This window comes from Patagioenas fasciata, chromosome 27, assembly GCF_037038585.1.
Source record: "Patagioenas fasciata isolate bPatFas1 chromosome 27, bPatFas1.hap1, whole genome shotgun sequence".
NCBI classification, from domain to species: Eukaryota; Metazoa; Chordata; class Aves; order Columbiformes; family Columbidae; genus Patagioenas; species Patagioenas fasciata.
In genome coordinates, this window is record NC_092546.1 from 2,607,522 (window position 1) to 2,627,502 (window position 19,981).

At 48.5% G+C, this 19,981-nt stretch overlaps 2 protein-coding genes across 5 annotated transcripts in view; both read right to left on the bottom strand.

The window, feature by feature from the left end:
• Positions 1–17,156, bottom strand: part of LOC136113159 (uncharacterized) — a 194,843-nt gene extending 177,687 nt beyond the window's left edge. The window contains exon 1 of the mRNA XM_071799480.1: positions 16,466–17,156. The gene's annotated coding sequence lies outside the window, so the exon portion shown is untranslated. The remainder of the gene's footprint in view (positions 1–16,465) is intronic.
• Positions 1–19,981, bottom strand: part of CERS4 (ceramide synthase 4) — a 50,538-nt gene that overhangs the window by 16,772 nt on the left and 13,785 nt on the right. For all 4 annotated transcript variants that reach the window (XM_065858154.2, XM_065858153.2, XM_071799725.1 and 1 more), the window contains one exon: positions 6,998–7,171. In XM_065858154.2, the coding sequence (XP_065714226.2) occupies positions 6,998–7,171 (174 nt within the window). The remainder of the gene's footprint in view (positions 1–6,997; positions 7,172–19,981) is intronic.

A 19,981-nucleotide genomic window follows, 5' to 3' on the forward strand; every position in this document is an offset into this window, starting at 1 on the left:
CCCTTTCCTTTCCTTTCCCCTTTCCTTTCCTTTCCTTTCCTTTCCTTTCCTTTCCTTTCCTTTCCTTTCCCCTTTCCTTTCCTTTCCTTTCCTTTCCTTTCCTTTCCCCTTTCCTTTCCTTTCCCCTTTCCTTTCCTTTCCCCTTTCCCCTTTCCTCTCCTTTCCCCTTTCCTCTCCTTTCCCCTTTCCTCTCCTTTCCCCTTTCCTCTCCTCTCCTTTCCTCTCCTCTCCTTTCCTTTCCTCTCCTTTCCTTTCCTCTCCTTTCCTTTCCTTTCCTCTCCTCTCCTCTCCTTTCCTTTCCTTTCCTTTCCTTTCCTTTCCTTTCCTTTCCTTTCCTTTCCTTTCCTTTCCTTTCCTTTCCTTTCCTTTCCTTTCCTTTCCTTTCCTTTCCTTTCCTTTCCTTTCCTTTCCTTTCCTTTCCTTTCCTTTCCTTTCCTTTCCTTTCTTAATTTTAACTTCACAGCTACAAAGCCGCAGCAGCCGCCTCACTACGTATTCACAATCAAACACCCTTCCAAAAGGGTCTTTCTGAAATTTTCTTTAAGAACCCATTTCTTAATTTAACTGCTATCAAAAGCAATTTCATAAACAGACTAAGGAACGCAGTAACTTCTATTACACGAAGGCATAAACCACAGGATGGCTACACATTCTGCTCACTCGTGTAACACCCGGTTTCCACCTACACTAGGTCTTGGCTCCTGTGTTAAGCGCTTCCCTGAAGCGGGCCTGATGTTTCTGTTTTAAAGGTCATTCGATACAAGCTCCTCTGAAGACGAAGATGGAACCACGTTCTTGTCAGTCCACAGCGGGACTGAACGGACCGAAAACTTGCAGACACGTGGACAGGAAAGGGAACGTTTCTGGCAGGTGTCGGGCAGCTTGCCAACGGGGTTTTTATTGAAAAACCATTTAAATTATCCTGACAGATTTCTTAATTTTGTTTAATCCCCGTCTTCTCTCTCTTTCCTGCTGGTTTGTTATGATCATGGCATAAAACCTTACCAGAACAGAAACAACCCAGTTGCAGCTGATGAAGACGGGGTGTAATTAAGCGAAGTTACCATTGCTTTGTGGTTGAGGTTTTGAGTTGGATTAGGGGACCGATCCTACTTTTATGACCATCATTGAGAAATCAAGGCTTGAAATTCTTCCTAAGGGCCGTTTGTACACATTGCATGTGTGCTATGACTCAGTTTTGAGTTAAATGCTGTTCCAAGCGCAGCCCTACGAGCCTGCTGCTCGTACTGATTGCGACACCCCAGGCTCCTCGGCTCGGCGCAGGGACGGGCTCGTTGCGGCAGTTTCTCAGCTCTTGGGAAGATGGAAGGAGAAAGTCTGAGGGCTAAACTGCACCATGTTCCACAGGTAAGCGAGACACAGCCAGTGAGACGATTCTCATCTCAAGCCTAATTCACCACCAGCGACCTTCCCTCATCCACGGTCTGCACGGGAAAGGTCACACGAAGGTGTTTTGCTCACTGATAAAAGAACAAACTGCTTTGTGCGAAGCCTGCTGAAATTAAACATATTAATCACAGAATCACACAGAATCCCAGAATGTCAGGGGTTGAAGGGCCCTGGAAAGCTCATCCAGTGCAATCCCCCATGGGGCAGGAACACCCAGCTGAGGTTCCACAGGAAGGGGTCCAGGCGGGTTTGAATGTCTGCAGAGAAGGAGACTCCACAACCTCCCTGGGCAGCCTGGGCCAGGCTCTGACACCCTCACCCTGAACAAGTTTCTTCTCATATTTAAGTGGAACCTCCTGTGTTCCAGTTTGCACCCATTGCCCCTTGTCCTGTCACTGGTTGTCACCCAGAAGAGCCTGGCTCCATTCTCCTGACACTGCCCCTTTCCATATTGATCCCCATGAATGAGTCCCCCCTCAGTCTCCTCTTGTCCAGCTCCAGAGCCCCAGCTCCCTCAGCCTTTCCTCCCACGGGAGATGCTCCACTCCCTTCAGCAGTCCGTTCACAGTTTTCAGTTAAACACTACAAAGTGTCCCATAGATCTGGACAAAAAACCTGCTTGGAAATTTCTCAGATCTTTCCTGATTCTCGATCAACAACAAAAGTCTCGGTGCAGAAGGAATTTCAGAAAGATACATCGCAAAATAAACTACTTGGAAAGGGTGACCTCCCGTGCCTCCGAGTTCAAGTGTCTGCTCCCCGCACATCACCAGATCCCCTTACTTTAACGTACAACACACAGCTCGCAACCTCCTACGAGACCAAATCCTTCTGACTCAAACCCTCCTCTAGTGCAATTTGGGAACTATTTGTTTCAAATTCCCTGATGACAGCTTTCAGTTCCCCAACATCCAAACATTACCGCTCGAGTCCAAAATCAGATTATTAAATAAGATGTAAACTCTGATTTTTAACTTTCTATTTTACTAGCCCTCAAAACACTTTTGTTTCCACGTTGTCCTAACCACACGGCAAGAAGCGCTTTGCAATAGGAGCTGTGATTCCTTCACAATCATAGCACTGCAAGAACCTGATTTTTTATGGAAAAGGGTCTCAAACATTATAGAACTACAAGAGAAGCTGAAATCCCTATGTGCAGGTATATGTCAGGGAGAAGAAGTTCTGCTGAGATATCCAGGTGCTTCAAATCAGGCTCAAAGTCCGGGGGGCAGGATGTATCTCCTACTCACAATTGGGAAACATCGGCGTCCAGGTTCCCTGTATTCAGGACATCACTATGTACCTGCTGGTCCCCTGTATTCAGGACATCACTATGTACCTGCTGGTCCCCTATATTCAGGACATCACTATGTACCTGCTGGTCCCCTGTATTCAGGACATCACTATGTACCTGCTGGTCCCCTATATTCAGGACATCACTATGTACCTGCTGGTCCCCTATATTCAGGACATCACTATGTACCTGCTGGTCCCCTGTATTCAGGACATCACTATGTACCTGCTGGTCCCCTATATTCAGGACATCCCTATGTACCTGCTGGTCCCCTATATTCAGGACATCACTATGTACCTGCTGGTCCCCTATATTCAGGACATCACTATGTCCCTGCTGGTCCCCTGTATTCAGGACATCCCTATGTACCTGCTGGTCCCCTATATTCAGGACATCACTATGTACCTGCTGGTCCCCTATATTCAGGACATCCCTATGTACCTGCTGGTCCCCTATATTCAGGACATCCCTATGTACCTGCTGGTCCCCTATATTCAGGACATCACTATGTCCCTGCTGGTCCCCTGTATTCAGGACATCCCTATGTACCTGCTGGTCCCCTATATTCAGGACATCCCTATGTACCTGCTGGTCCCCTATATTCAGGACATCCCTATGTACCTGCTGGTCCCCTATATTCAGGACATCACTATGTACCTGCTGGTCCCCTGTATTCAGGACATCCCTATGTACCTGCTGGTCCCCTATATTCAGGACATCACTATGTACCTGCTGGTCCCCTATATTCAGGACATCCCTATGTACCTGCTGGTCCCCTGTATTCAGGACATCACTATGTACCTGCTGGTCCCCTATATTCAGGACATCACTATGTACCTGCTGGTTCCCTATATTCAGGACATCCCTATGTACCTGCTGGTCCCCTATATTCAGGACATCACTATGTACCTGCGCCGTGCAGGGAGCATTGGGCCCCAGATTTCTGCTCCCCAGCCCCGAACGCCCCATTTCCCACCTTCGCCTGTGCAAACCGGCTCCCAGGAAAGTTGCTTCACCCCAGCGTGAGCTGATTCTTCCCCCCAGGGCTGCGCCCACAACGTCCTGGGCTCTCCCAGCCCCACCCGGACTGCACGGCCTCTTCCCACGGACACCCCCACAGGAGCTGCTTGCCAAGGGATGGCGCTGGCCAGTGCCCCAGTGCGGCCAGGGAGAGGAAAACCCATGTGTGAGAAATGGGGCTTTCCCCGGGTTTAATCTCCAAACCAAGAAGACGGAACCACAGGCCAAGCACAGCGGCTGACGCAGCTGCTCAATGCGGAACCGCAGAAAATCATCGGGGCTTCTCTTGGTGTTTTCCTGGAGTTCTGAGACAGATAAATGGCAGGAACACAGTGCAGCATTTCTGAAATCTTCTGAGCAAAACAGCGCATCCAGACCAAAAACCGCTTTGCATGTGACGCACAGCTGCAAGTAACAGGTGAGGGCAGAATAAAGCTAAAGCCACCAAAACCGAACTTGTAAATGAGTCACATACGCTCATTTTGACTCACAGACCCGACATACAAGGCTACAAAGTCACGGCCACCTACAGAGAATAAGATACAGACCCTTTCAGGCTGCAAGTCTCAAACTTTGAGCAAAGTATTTTAAGCAGGGCAAGCACCGCTGTTACAAACCAGGGGATGGAGCAACAGACGATTTGATTCATCCCTCCCACTCACCAGGGAAAGCTTTTCCTTCTCCAGGCTGAACCGAATGTGAACGGGTAATGACAGAATGAGAAACCATCACGCTGAAATAAATGACTGCGGAGTTCGGACAAACAAGAACACAGCGCAGAACACTGGCTTGTAATTTGCACAGGTAAGATAGTGGGATGATGACAGGTTTCCTGGACCTGTAAAATGGGCTTGTGATATTATCTTTTCCTAAGGGTGTGACAAGAAGCTTTTATTTAATGAAGTCTGTGAATCAAAACAGCTTGAAAATTAATGCGTAGGACCAGGCCCGTGGAAACTCTCCCAGCTGAGGCAGCACTTGGATGGGAGAGGAAAACATCTTAAAGCAGATGGGAAAGATGTTTAGATTGACTAGAAGCGCAGTGGCAGGAGGAAGCGGAATAAAGGGACAGAGCGACAGAATCGATGCTGACAGGGAGCCCCAGGGCTGTGTCCAGCGGGGTTTTGAGCATTGCCACAGATGGAGCCTCCACCACCCCTCTGTGGAACCTCTGACCACCCTCACAGTGAAAAAGTGGTTTTTTTACATTCCGATGGAGCATCACGCGGTTCTGCTTGTGGCCGCTGCCTCTTGTCCTGTCACAAGGCACCACGGAGAAGAGTTTGGCTCCTTCCTCCTGATCACGTCTTACATTCAGGAGCCCAGGCCTGGAGGGTCCTCGTCACGGCAGGACGTGGGGATTAACCCCCAGCCCCACACACAAACACGACCAAGCCCCGAGCGGCAGCGCAGAGAGGACTGTACCACAGTTCTGCACCAGCCAGGTCTGCAGACCAGCAAAGAAGAAACGTGAGTCACTGGTGTTTCAATGGTTACTCACGGCACCTGTTCCCACTTCAGTGGCGGCAACGAGACACCGCGTCCCCAGGAAAGTGCATGGAATTTAAGGCACACACACTAAATGTGTGGTTCACAAAGTAGAGATTTGCATTCCCATTTCGTATCATCATAAAATGATTATTTAAAGAATCATTCATGCACCTGTGTTTCTGTAAAAATACTGGCTATGTTTCTTTTTATTAAAAACATCTCTCAGTCATTTCAAGTTCTATAAACTCCTCCAAGCTGTGCTCGTATCACAGAGAACCGGGGGAAGAAACATTCTTCTGGCCTACAGAGGTCTGCTTCCATTTCCTTGTGCAGCCACTTTTAAAAAGAAATATGCCAAAACCATTTTAATTGCCTTTTTTCCCTCTTTCTAAGCTTAAAACCACTGCAGAGAGGACCAAACTATTTCAAAATATGATCTCTTTGATCAGCAGCTAGGAATAGGTTTTTCCATCTAGCGAAGACCGCTTCAAAGAGCACTCAAAATGACCAATGGGGATTTACCTGGCAGTCTCGACAACGCTGACACACGCTCAGTCTGAGTTATCCACCAGCAAATCGCGCTGTATTCTATTGCAGGCCACACTAATGATTGACCAAACCACAGACAGCAACAGCATCTTGGAACCTTTGTGAAACTCGGGGTGGATGAGCCCTGCAGCGTCTCTAGCTGTGCCTCTGCCATAACCCCCATGTTTTCTGCGCTGAATGTGCAAAACCCCCCAATGGCTGTGGCCAGGATGCAGTGGTGACAGGTGGCACTCGAAGCCCAGCAGTGGATGGTGACACATTCCTGTGGATTGCAGAGCTCGGATGACTCAGCCCAATCTAACGCATCTTACCCAGGCTCATCTGCCAGGTGCGATAACCCAGATCCCCATTAACCGAGATAAGAGAGTTTAAATACGGTTTCTGCTGCACTCAACCCAGTAACAGCAAGTAATACGCAACAAAACAGCGCGTCTGCCTTCGGAAGCACAAGCCTCACCCAGGGCTTACCTGGTTTAAGTGTAGGAAGTCACATCGCTTATAATTAGACATGAAGGGTTGGGTTTGTGCTCCATATTCGACATATCATACTACTTTGGGCAGCACACAGGGCTGGAAAGATGGAGCTGAAAAATGTAGCTCAGCAGACGCTAAGAGCTGGAGGTTCTGTGCACTTCTTCAGTCATACAGAGAATAGATCACAGAATCAGAGAATTGTTTTGGTTGGAAGAGACCCTTAAGATCATGGAGTCCAACTGCAGCTTAAATCCAACACTGAACCATGTGTCTAAGAGCCTCATCTATATGCTGCACTACGGTCTCCCCGGAGCTTCTCTTCTGCAGCTGAACACCCCAGCGCTCTCAGCCTGTTCTCCCAGCAGAGCTGTTCCAGCCTCACATGATTTGTGTTATTAATTAGTATATTCATTCATTAATATATTGCAAGTCCATGTTCCACATGCTTGACCGCCCTTGTCTTTCAAATCACAGAATCATTTTGGTTGGAAAAGACCCTCAGGATCACCGAGTCCAACCATAACCCACCCCCGGCACTGCCCCGTGTCCTGAGAACCTCATGTCCGTCTGTCCAACCCTCCAGGGATGGTGACTCCAGCACTGCCCTGGGCAGCCTGTTCCAATGCCCCACAGCCCTTTGGGGAAGAAATTGTTCCAAATATCCAATCTGAACCTTCCCTGGTGCAACTTGAAGCTGTTTCATCCTATCGCTTGCCATCATTATCCCTAAAAATCCCCAAGCAGTACTAAATCACTTACCTTTCAAAAGCGTAGCGAACGGCAACCAAGATGACGGCGAAGGGGATGCTGAGCAGGAGGTCGCGGGGCTGGGGGTAGCGCGTGTCCTCGGTCTCCTGCATGTCCTCCCAGGTGATCCCGGGGGGCAGCCAGAACTCGTGCTGCCACAGCCACCGGTACAGAGCTCCTGCCATCCTGGAAGGGAGAGAGAGCAGAATGAACCCCGGGCGGCCCGGCAGACGGCAAACCTGTCGGCACAAGCAGAGGAAGGATTACAGAAGGATTACACCCTCGCTGAGGTTGCATCTGGCTGGGAAAGCACAAGAGGTGTGGACGGGTCGGTGCCCACAGAACCCACAACTCGGCGACTGCTGAGAGCTGGCACCACACCGAAAAGGGCGAAAACGGAGAGAAACACCTCGGAATTCAAGAGAACACGAGTGTCCTTCTCAGCAAGACGTTTCGGGACGTTTTAAGTTTAATTTACAGGTTTCTTTCTACAGAACGGATGGTTTGGTACCATGAGAATGCAGCAAGTCCGCTGCCCTTTCCCATGTACATTAGCCTTATTTTTCACTCCTTGATGTTTTGTATTTATTTCTGTTTCCTCATTGCAATTCCACTGGATGCATGTGTGCATATGTATGCATTACAATTAATATTATTCTGAGACTCCACCTTTAAAAGTAAGAAAAAAAAGATACATCTTCTGCTTTGGATGATTAAACAAAGTACTTTCAGGTAAGAAATTTTGTGCTAAGTGGTAAACTGGGTTCTTAATGTAACTTTAAAGACTGTGCCTGAGGGTGAGATTTACATACATGATCAGAGAATTCAGCAGCATAAAAGACAGTGCAGCAGGCGTAACGAAGCACTCAACAGGAAAATACTGTTGTTGGATAATTCTGTCTCATACACGAATTGGAGCTGTGCTGCCCTGCAGTGCAAGCTGCTCATTATTGCTGGAAACAACACATTTCAAATTACGCAATCAAGGGGAAAAGCGCATTATTGAAGTGCCTGATCTGAGTACCATGAAGCATCTCACCTTGGCCCATTTTCTGCCAGAATTGCCTAACCAATTGCAAATGAATCACACATTGATTTTGAAGATATCTGTAACCCAGAAGCAGGTTATTTGGTAGTGAAACTGAAGATCTGCCTCGTTCCAGGATTTCGCAGAGTCTGAGGGATAGCGTCTCTTCTTGGTTTGGACTTTGTTATTCATCTCAAGGTGTCTTTTGATCTGACTACAACAGAGAAGAACAGGACCCTATTTCTTCAAATATAACTCTGATTTCTCCTGGAACACGCACAGACAATTCAGTATGACAAAGCTGATTACAAATAGAGATGTAACTGATATCAAAAGGATGCAAACTTCCTGATCATATAAGATACACAAAGCAGGAAAACACTTTCCCTTTTTCCCAAAGCAAAAGGAAGACCCTCTTACTGAAAACGCATTATCCTCCTCCTCCTGTATTCCCCGACTGCAGCTTTCAATACCAAAACCCACAACAGAAAAACACCTCCTAAAAATCAGGAGCCTGCTACGCTGCAGAACTACAACCAGAAGAGGCGGCAGTAGGGCTAATATCCAACTTTACGAGGACCGAAAAGAACACCCATGTCTTTTACCAGCCTTCGGTTTGACAATAATCACAGCATCTTCTTTCTGGTGCAGCTCCTGGGACTCTGGAAACTGCGGTTTTGCTCCCACCTGTGCTTGTTCCCCATTCCTTCCGCCAGCTCTCCTTCCTCTACTTCCAGCGCAACGTCTGGACAAAACCCATCGGCACATCAAAGATAAACAGACTTCATAGACTCTTTGGTTTCTGTGTTAAGAGCCTGACAATCATGATGCAACGATTTCTAAGTTGCCGGCCAAATCTCGAGTCTCCACAGCTCTTTGGGGCCTACGGTACAACCTGAATTCCCCCATGGAGGCTGTCTGGAGGTGGGAACGGCTGCTGCCCGCTGTCTGTCCCCTTGTCCTCTGGTTAAAACCAGGTCCCTTTGGTCTCGTCTTTGGTCATTCAGCAAAGGCACCTGAAGCTGGGACCACAGGAGAGCAGGCAGCCGAGGCACACGGACCCACGCTAGAGAATTATTTTCAGACTACTCAATAAATGCACTATTAACCAGCGTAACTCTATTTGGGTGACAGACATAACCCATGGGACAGGCCGGTGAACCTCAGAGCTTCAGTGAACAACGTTTTCAGGGCATCCCCGACTCCTCCGCAGGCTGCGTGAACACAGGGTTCTGCCCAAAACTGCACAGTTATCGGGCAGAAAGTGTATATGTAGAAGCAAATTGTATACATATAGGCCTAGCCTATGATGAACTCAACACAGGCACCATGAACAGGGTTCCAAAAAAGACAGGGACTGGATACCAGCTCAGAAAAGTCAGATAACCCAAGCGAGGTGTCTGAATTACAAAGAGCTTCACAAAGCTTGAAAGACACCAACCTCCAAAGTGCTGGGAAACCTTCTCAGCTGTTAGAAATCTCAGCTCTAGTTGGGAAAAGCAGCAGGACATCAGGAATACCGAGGAGAGCTACAGAGAGAAATTACACCTTGTCCATCCTTCAGAAAACATTTATCAGTTCCAGAGGATTCCCCCACCATGGGGACAGAATCACAGAATCCCAGAATGTCAGGGGTTGAAGGGCCCTGGAAAGCTCATCCAGTGCAATCCCCCCATGGAGCAGGAACACCCAGCTGAGGTTCCACAGGAAGGGGTCCAGGCGGGTTTGAATGTCTGCAGAGAAGGAGACTCCACAACCCCCCTGGGCAGCCTGGGCCAGGCTCTGACACCCTCACCCCAAACAAGTTTCTTCTCATATTTAAGTGGAACCTCCTGTGTTCCAGTTTGCACCCATTGCCCCTTGTCCTGTCACTGGTTGTCACCCAGAAGAGCCTGGCTCCATCCTCCTGACACTGCTCCTTTCCATGTTGATCCCCAGGAATGAGTCCCCCCTCAGTCTCCTCTTGTCCAGCTCCAGAGCCCCAGCTCCCTCAGCCTTTCCTCACACGGGAGATGCTCCACTCCCTCCAGCATCTTGGTGGCTGCGCTGGACTCTCTCCAGCAGTTCCCTGTCCTTCTGGAGCTGAGGGGCCACAACTGGACACAAGATTCCAGGTGTGGTCTCCCCAGGGCAGAGCAGAGGGGCAGGAGAACCTCTCTGACCTACTGACCACCCCCTTCTAACCCACCCCAGGCACCATTGGCTTCCTGGCCACAAGGGCCCAGTGCTGGCTCATGGTCACCCTGCTGTCCCCAGGACCCCCAGCTCCCTTTCCCCTACACTGCTCTCCAACAGGCCATTCCCCAACTTATACTGGACAGCAGTGAAATCCACCACAGGAGCCCCCTTTGCAATGACACAAACCAGGATTTGCCATCCAGAACTCAGTATCTCTGGCAGGAACACAAAAAGATGCAACCTGTGCTAGGGAAAGGACAGCAGCTCAGTGGCAACTACAGCAAATAAGTCTTCCAGTTTGCTTAGGGGAAATATTCTTCAATTCAAAGTGCTACGGAAGTAAACGGCCATTATCTAATCTATTCTCATGTGCAAACCATACATAGTCAGGATCACCTTCCTGGAAGATTTCTTTATCTCTAGATATCTTTACAGGTCGCAAACATACAGGAAAGCAGACAGTAGGAAGCAACATAATTATCTTTTGCAATTTACATGGGCCAAGTTCTGAAGCTGAAGACAAATGTGTCAAAAATGCCCTTTGAGCATCCATGGAAAAGCACAAGCAGGCCCATTTCTCGCTCAAAAGTTCCTTACGCCTCACAGAGCACCCCACGCTATTATAATTTTGTAATAACATACAGGACAAAGCCCTGCAGCTCTGAATACAGGTGTAACAGAGACGGCCGCTCACAGGGTTCAGCAAGAACAACCAAAAAAACCCCAACATTGCAAAACACCCTCCCGTACCTGACACCAAACTGATCAGCGACAGGACTGCACCAACAGCCAGCGAAACACTAAATGCTGGAAGAACAGCGCTAAGTTTGTGTTGTAGAAAACACACATAAGGAAGAAATAAAGAAGAAATATTCTGAGAAGTGGCACAGCTGTGCCATGGGACAGGCAGCACTTCAGCACTTATGGAGCCCATAGTGTGACAAAATCAGGCGCTCAATACACAGGGTGTTTCAAGAAGCTGGAGCCAATTTGAAATCACTGCTGCTCTGAAATGGTTCCATCTTTTGGGAACACCCTGTATAATCCCACAAAGCTCCTTTAAGTTGACTTTCAATCAGACTTTGTGCAGCCCTGTCCACTGCATTGACTTCGCTAAATCTTACCTTTCCTGACTTTTTTTAACTGGGTGGTTTTATCTGAATCCTTAAAGCTGAAAGGAGGGAAGAATGGAAGAAAAATGGCTGTGCTGGCCAGCAGGAACGTGGCTGCACTGCCTGGGCCAGAGACCAGAACGCTGCTGTCCCCAAACCCCTCAGGACATCGTGACACACAATTTCACCTTCAGAGCAGAACAGTTACAGAAGCAGCACAGTATCCAGTGAGAAAGGGAACGCCTTGTTTTGCAGGTAAATGGCTAAGTACCTGGAATACAGTGTCCAGTTGTGGCCCCTCAGCTCCAGAAGGACAGGGAACTGCTGGAGAGAGTCCAGCGCAGCCACCAAGATGCTGAAGGGAGTGGAGCATCTCCCGTGTGAGGAAAGGCTGAGGGAGCTGGGGCTCTGGAGCTGGACAAGAGGAGACTGAGGGGGGACTCATTCCTGGGGATCAATATGGAAAGGGGCAGTGTCAGGAGGATGGAGCCAGGCTCTTCTGGGTGACAACCAGTGACAGGACAAGGGGCAATGGGTACAAACTGGAACACAGGAGGTTCCCACTGAAATTTGAGAAGAAATTTGTTGGGGGTGAGGGTGTCAGAGCCTGGCCCAGGCTGCCCAGGGAGGCTGTGGAGTCTCCTTCTCTGCAGACATTCAAACCCGCCTGGACACCTTCCTGTGGAACCTCAGCTGGGTGTTCCTGCTCCATGGGGGATTGCACTGGATGAGCTTTCCAGGGCCCTTCAACCCCTGACATTCTGGGATTCTGTGTGATTCTGTTACCCTGAAAACATAACCACTGTTTACATCTTCAAAGAGTTATTCTGCTGCTTTGCTTTCAGAATCTATTCCCAAACTGAACATTAATGTATAGGGACAAAAATACTCATGTAAATTTATTATGTGAACAGAGGAGATGAGGATGGAGGATAAATGAGACAGAAATACTTATGAGTGTTTGTAAGGACCTGAGGCTGCAGAAGGGGCCTGGGCCTTTCCCCCGGGGCAGGGCCGGGCCAGGCCGGTCTGTGTGACTCTGGGAGGTGCCAGAGGATAAAAGGAGATAAAGCTACTGGAGAGCGTACGCCAGACAGGACTGCATCAGCCACTGCTACTGCTTATACTGTTAACATAATACAAAGATCCATAACAAAAGATAAAATTACAATGGAGTTTTCAATTTGCTTTTAAAGTAAAAACCACAGAATCCAGAATGTCAGGGGTTGAAGGGACCTGGAAAGCTCATCCAGTGCAATCCCCCCATGGAGCAGGAACACCCAGCTGAGGTTCCACAGGAAGGGGTCCAGGCGGGTTTGAATGTCTGCAGAGAAGGAGACTCCACAGCCTCCCTGGGCAGCCTGGGCCAGGCTCTGACACCCTCACCCCAAACAAGTTTCTTCTCATATTTAAGTGGAACCTCCTGTGTTCCAGTTTGCACCCATTGCCCCTTGTCCTGTCACTGGTTGTCACCGAGAAGAGCCTGGCTCCATCCTCCTGGCACTCACCCTTTATACATTTATAAAGAAATATATGAAGGTTTTGGTTTTTTTGAAAGCTTCCACTGGAGTTTTTCATTTGCTGTTTGACCAATCTTGGCTGTTCCTTCTCCCCACCCTCCCCTGCTCCCCTTACCCTCAGTGCAGCAGATCCTGGTAACACAACCTCTGGTCTTTGCTGTCGGAATTCTGAACGAAATAGCACTGAAATTCTAACTTATTTCCAAATTCCAACATAGAACTCGCCAAGTTGTTTCCTCTTCCCCTCTACCTCATGAACTCATTCATTTTAGGAAGAGCCAAGAACTCACTGGGACACTTTCAGCATTTTGCTACAACAGGCAAAAATAATCCCTTTAGTAAGGTACCAATCTGAATTAGAGGTGCCTCAGTGGATCAGAAAGTGGTTCCTAAACCCTCTGGTGGGTGCGAGATAACCACGATAAAGAATTTTAATGCCACTTGTTTTCGCGTTAACACTGGGATTCACCACAAACCCGTTGTTCTTACTGTTTATAGAACAACATTCTCTCTCATGGATCATTGTCTACGCTGAACAAGCCTGATGCTTCTAATCCTGTGTTGTATAGGGCAAATACAAGTAGGTATAGCCAGAGAAATGCAAAACCTTCCCTTGCACGTTCCTGTTTCTGACTAGATGCTGTTTCCGAACAGGATCTCTGAGTATCGAGCATCAACACCCGCATTTTTTAATAGCGATTTCTGCTGTTGGTCGCTGTGCTGTTCGAGGTCAGCTCACTCCTCTCACTCTGGCTACCAAGGTTTTTCCAGTTCTTAATTACACCAGAGACGGTCCATCGTCTGCCAGTGGATTACATGGGTTTGAGGGTGCCGGGGGTACAAACATCCCCACGGTGCCTCTGGGGCAAGTTCGTTAGCTCTGCCAGGTCTCATTAACTTACCTGCAGCACCACGCTAATGACCTCGCTCCAGAACCAGCACAGCTATTCCTGCAGAGACCTTCCCGGTGCAGCCAGTTTTCCCAGGGTTAATTAACCTCCAGTGCCACGGGGGAAATGATTAATGAATGTGGCAGCACAGCGCTGTGAGGAGGCAGTCGCACTGCTGCTCCATGCGAGCTGCTTTATTTTCTCCATGGGGCTATGGCTGAAATAATTAAAACCAAAGAAGCGTCTTTGGAGATCAAAATGCTTGTCCTATATTTCTGTGAAGCAGTTGGGGTCAAGAAACAGAGTCCTCTGCGTGTTTATAAGGGTTCCTTACCCTTTCAAATTGAAGAGTCATTGTGTTCTAGCCCTGCTTTGGTCCATACTGAATTTGGGTTACCACTACATATTATGCATGCGAACCTTTAACTGATTTTGCATAGCAATTCAATTATTCAAGAATTCCGTGGGTAAATAGGCACTTTCTTACCTATTTGATGTTTCCCATACCCTGATCTTTTCCACTTCAGCTACAAGTACCTGTTGCAGCTGCATGAGAGAAGCTCAGACGTGAATTTTACTGCACCTTTCCTATGCACAGTAAATAATTTTAACTGAGAAAGCTCAGATTAACGTGACACGGGCTATTTTTTAAACACCCGTATTATATTTAATCTCTTAATCTCAGTTTCCAGTGCTTTGTTTTTAAAAAACCCTTCACACTAAAGATCACGATACTGCAACTATAGATTTTCCTTCATGTATTTTTTCTAACATATTAGGAGTATTGTCACTAAAGATTGGCTAAAATTTATAGATTAAAAAAACCCTTTGCACCCAAATTAATGACATGTGCCATTATTGTCAGCACGCTGAGACGGGGATGAATCAGCTGGTTCCAGTCTCCCCCCTGAAGGGAAAACGCGAACCTTTTCAAGTTCCACTTGAGCTTTGATATGTTCATTTCCACTTCCTGGTCCCGTTCGCCACCCTGGCGTCACCCGCTCGCTCACGTCCCCTTATCTCTGACAACATCGCCCCTGCCCAACAGCCTCCTCTTCCCCATCCTCCTGTTGCTTCTTCACCATTTTAAGGTTTTTTTAATCATCAAGCAAATTTAACCATGGGTGGGACTCACCTGAATTATATCAGTTGAGAACATTTCCTAAGAATGTCCATCAATGGCCAAAAAAGGGAAAAAAAACCATTAAATGTTTCCTTATAGCTGCAGTCCATGAGCTGCCGCCTATTGACCGTCACTTCCCTACAAAACCCAGCACCCCCTACACCTCCATTTCTTTAAACTCCTTTTAGAGATGATTTTAAACCCGCTTGCTCCGGCCTTAACTGATGCAGAATCTCCAACCACATGGCCACATTCTGGTACAAATCCCGAATATGAATCTCTTTATCCGCAGCCAGTTCTGCTTTATTTCTCCTCTATTCCCTACCTTTCTCACCTCTTTCTCTTATTTTTCTCAATGCCCTTGTCCTTCTCCTAAAACCACAACTTCCAGCAGGATCTCCCCTTTGTTTTCACATGAAATAAGAATTGTTTTCAGCTCTGAACAGGAGTGAAAGAAACACACCCACAATCTCCTTTCCTTTGTAATCGCCAACACAACATTCTGCGGTTCCCTCTCCTCGCCCAGACTTTGTTCTCTACATCCTTCAGAAGCCGGTTGAAAATTTGAAGTTATTTGTGCAGTTTTGTTTGTTCACCAACGATCCTCAACTTTCTGGCTTTCAGATCACAGAATGGACTGGGTTGGAAAAGAGCTCAGAGATCATCCAGTCCAAGCCTTGGTCCAACTCCAGCCCATTGACCAGATCATGGCACTAAGTGCCATGGCCAATCTCAGTTTCAAAACCCCCAGGGCCGGTGAGTCCAGCACCTCCCTGGGCAGCCATTCCAATGCTGACCACTCTCTCTGCACAGAATTGCTTTCTCATCTCCAGCCTCAATTTCCCCTGGCAGAGTTGAAGCCCATGCCCCCTTGTCCTACTGCTGAGTGCCTGGGAGAAGAGCCCAATCCCCCCTGGCTAGAACTGCCCTTCAGGTCGTTCTAGAGAGTGCTGAGCTCAGCTCTAAGCCTCCTCTGCTCCAGACTGAACAAGCCCAGCTCCCTCAGCCTCTCCCCATAGGGCTTGTGTTCAAGTCCCTTCCCCAGTCTTGTTGCTCTTCTCTGGACCCGCTCCAGCACTTCAATCTCTTTCCTGAGCTGAGGGGCCCAGAACTGAACACAATACTCCAGGTGCCGCCTGTTGTCCTCATGAGATCTACCAGCCAACATTTCCTACCAAATTATTTCACATCTGCTGCCCACCGAGGACTAAATTCACTTTGCAATTCTTCAACTTCTTTGAGGAACGCATGTGCTCGCTTGCACTGCTGCTCCAAGAGCAGCTCAATTCTTCACTTTAAAAGCAGAAAGGCAAAATTTGAGTCTACAACGCAATAAGAAAACATCTTATTTTTAGCTCACCAAGAGAGCTGGGTTGTTCTGCCTTAATGAAAAGCTGAGAAGTCTGGGAACCAACATTAACCCTGTTTCAAACTTTGGTCACGCTCTGTTCAAAGGCAACAAATCTCATACGCACCTTCTTTTGGGAGACCCCGTCACGGCACAAAAAGCATAAAATACCCAAACAAACATTAGAAGTTGCAAATCAAAGTCCATCAAGCAAGCTTGCTTACCTAGATCTCCAGCACACATCTTCCTTACCCAGCATAAATGACTTACTAACATCCATACCTTGTGCTCCACTTGCCCGCTCCCACGTTGCCAGGTTGCTCCGACTGCCGCCAGTGCGGGCTCTGGGCTGCTGACACTCACCCACGTCAGGATGCAAATCACACAGCTCTTCTCATAGGCTTTGCCCAGCAAAAAACAAGTACTGGTTCAACCAGTTAAAACACAAGGGCAGAAAAGGCACTGAGTACGGCCGGCTTTGCCGTGTCTTTAGTCAGCAGGTACACAGAGCAGTGGGCCCAAATTTTTCTCAGTGTTCCTCTTGCTGCTGATCCCAGAATGTCCAGGGTTGGAAGGGCCCTGGAAAGCTCATCCAGTGCAATCCCCATATCGAGCAGGAACACCCAGCTGAGGTTCCACAGGAAGGTGTCCAGGCGGGTTTGAATGTCTGCAGAGAAGGAGACTCCACAACCTCCCTGGGCAGCCTGGGCCAGGCTCTGCCACCCTCACCCCAAACAAGTTTCTTCTCAGATTTAAGTGGAACCTCCTGTGTTCCAGTTTGCACCCATTGCCCCTTGTCCTGTCACTGTGTGTCACCCAGAAGAGCCTGGCTCCATCCTCCTGACACTGCCCCTTTCCATATTGATCCCCAGGAATGAGTCCCCCCTCAGTCTCCTCTTGTCCAGCTCCAGAGCCCCAGCTCCCTCAGCCTTTCCTCACACGGGAGATGCTCCACTCCCTTCAGCATCTTGGTGGCTGCGCTGGACTCTCTCCAGCAGTTCCCTGTCCTTCTGGAACTGAGGGGCCACAACTGGACACAAGATTCCAGGTGTGGTCTCCCCAGGGCAGAGCAGAGGGGCAGGAGAACCTCTCTGACCTACTGACCACCCCCTTCTAACCCACCCCAGGTACCATTGGCTTCCTGGCCACAAGGGCCCAGTGCTGGCTCATGGTCACCCTGCTGTCCCCAGGACCCCCAGGTCCCTTTCCCCTACACTGCTCTCCAACAGGCCATTCCCCAACTTATATTGGAACCTGGGGTTGTTCCTGCCCAGATTCAAGACTCTACACCTGCCCTTGTTCTATTTCATTAAATTTTTCTTCGCCCAGCTCTCCAGCCTATGCAGGTCTCTGGATGGCAGCACAGCCTTCTGATGCACTTACAGAAGCTCTTCTGGTTGCCCTTCACACCCCTCACTCCAGCGGAGCTTTGCGTTTCCTACGCTCAGACACTCCTGTGTTCCTCCTGGCCAACCATCCCCACCTTCCTGATACTTCCATCCCATGTTGGAGCTCGATCCACAGTTCCACGTTCATCCCTGCTGGTCTCCTACTTCCCTATTTGCCTTCAGGCACGCGTTTGGATGATGTCCTGGAACATCAACCAGCTCCCTGGGCTCCTCTACCTGCCAGGACAGTCTTCCATGGGGTTCCACCAAGCAGATCCCAAACCTACTCTCCTGAAATTTAACAAAAACCCGTGAACTTACATGCACATCTGGAAATACTGTGGCTGTTGCTGCCATATTCCTCCTCCAGGAACCTGGAGATGTTTCCCTACTATGGCTGAAGAAACCTGGGTTGAACTGCAGCACCTGTTGCCAAACTAGTCCCAAAAATGGGGTGTTGTGTTACGTTACCGGTGCAAAAAGCAGCAGAGACAAAAGCACAAGACCTTTGCAGGCTCTGTCCGGCAGTCACCCCATGGCTGCGCTGTTAATGAGGTTACATTCCTTTATTACTTCCAGGGCAGGGTGAGGTAATAGAAACCTTTCCCTGACACTTGGGAACATTCAGTTTTCTGCTACCGAACGCTACCTCTACAAACAAACAAAAAATTCCAACAACAAAACCACTGGAGACCACAAGCTGATGGTTTTGATAAGAGACAAGAACTCCATGTTCTGCTGTTGCTGTGTAAAAAACTACAGACCATGCTGCATCTTAGTACAAACATCCAACCTGACCAGTGTCCAAGGGCAGCAACTGAGCCATCCAAATACCAGAACATCTCCACTAAATACATAAGGACACATATTCCCAGATCTACTGTGTTTCTTGAAAGAGTACAAATGTAAAATGCAAGAAGGAGGCACCTATAAAATCCAAACGAGCTACTCAGCAATTTCTTTGGACTTTTTCCTCATTCTTCTACTGCTCGCAATCTCCTCCAGCCTCGCTGCAGAAACAGCAAACACCACTTGATAGAGCTGGGGGAGAAAATCCAGTTACTGGCCCCAGGCCACACAGTGAGTCAAGAATTCAGGCTGGAAAATCAGACAAACAAATCAAGAGGGAGGGAACTTCCAGCTGAACCGCTCAGCTCTCCTTCCTCCGAATTCATCGGTACCGAAAGCAGCAAGAGTCAGGCAGCGTCAGTGAGACTTTCTCTTTCAAACTGAGCTACGAGTTGGGAAAACTGCCAAAAGTCTCTAAGTAGAAATGCTGTTTATCCCCAAAGACACTACCAACAAGCAGTTTGTACACCATTGAAGCATTTCCACAGATTTTGGAAGAAGAAGGGGACAAAAAGGAATCACACACTGTGAGAATACACACTGAACAAACCTGAAAACTTTAAGCATGAGCGGCAATAACTTTGTTAGATCCTGAAAACTCTCCCAGAGGCCAGTTCTGGCCCTACAACCTGTGCACAGAGGTTCAGATGCTGGAGAAACAGAAAATATTTGCCTGGACCTTTTGATACAAGACATACCCCTGCTGTCAACTGAGATTGTCATAGAATCACAGATGACTTGGGTTGAAGGGACCTTAAAGCTCATCTAGTCCCACCACCCCTGCCATGACAGGGACATCTTCACCAGCTCAGGTTGCTCAGAGCCCCGTCCAGCCTGGCCTGGGATGTCTCCAGGGATGGTTCAGCCACCACCTCTCTGCCCAACCTGGGCCAGGCTCTCCCCACCCTCAGGGCCAACAATTTCTTCCTCATGTCCAGCCTGAATCTCCCTCCTTTAGTTTATATCCATCACCCCTTGTCCTATCACAACAGGCCCTGCTCAAAAGTCTGTCCCACCTTTCTTATCAACCCCTTTTAAGTCCAGAAAGGCCACACTAAGGTCTCCCCAGAGTTTCTGCAGCTGAACACCCCAACTCTCTCAGCCTGTCCTCCCAGCAGAGCTGTTCCAGCCTCGGATCATTCCTGGGGCTCCTCTGGCCCCTCTCCAGCAGCTCCCTGTGTGTCCTGTGCTGAGGACCCAGAGCTGGACCAGCACTGCAGGGGGGTCTCACAGAGCGGGGCAGAGGGGCAGGATCCCCCAAACCTGCTGCCCACGGGGCTGGGGATGCAGCCCAGGATGTGATCAGCTTTTTGAGCTGCCATCACATGTTGCCAAGTCACGTTCAGCTTCTCATCTACCAACATCCCCAAGTCTTTCTCCTCAGGGCTTCTCTCAATCCATTCTCCACCCAGCCTGGATTTGTTCTTGGGATTAACCCATTTCACACTTGGGATTTCAGCTGATGATCACTATCCCTGTTACACAATAATTACATACAAGGCCTCAAAAATCTTAACTCTAACTTAAAAACTGGGATATATAAAAAGCCGGTAGTAGGTTT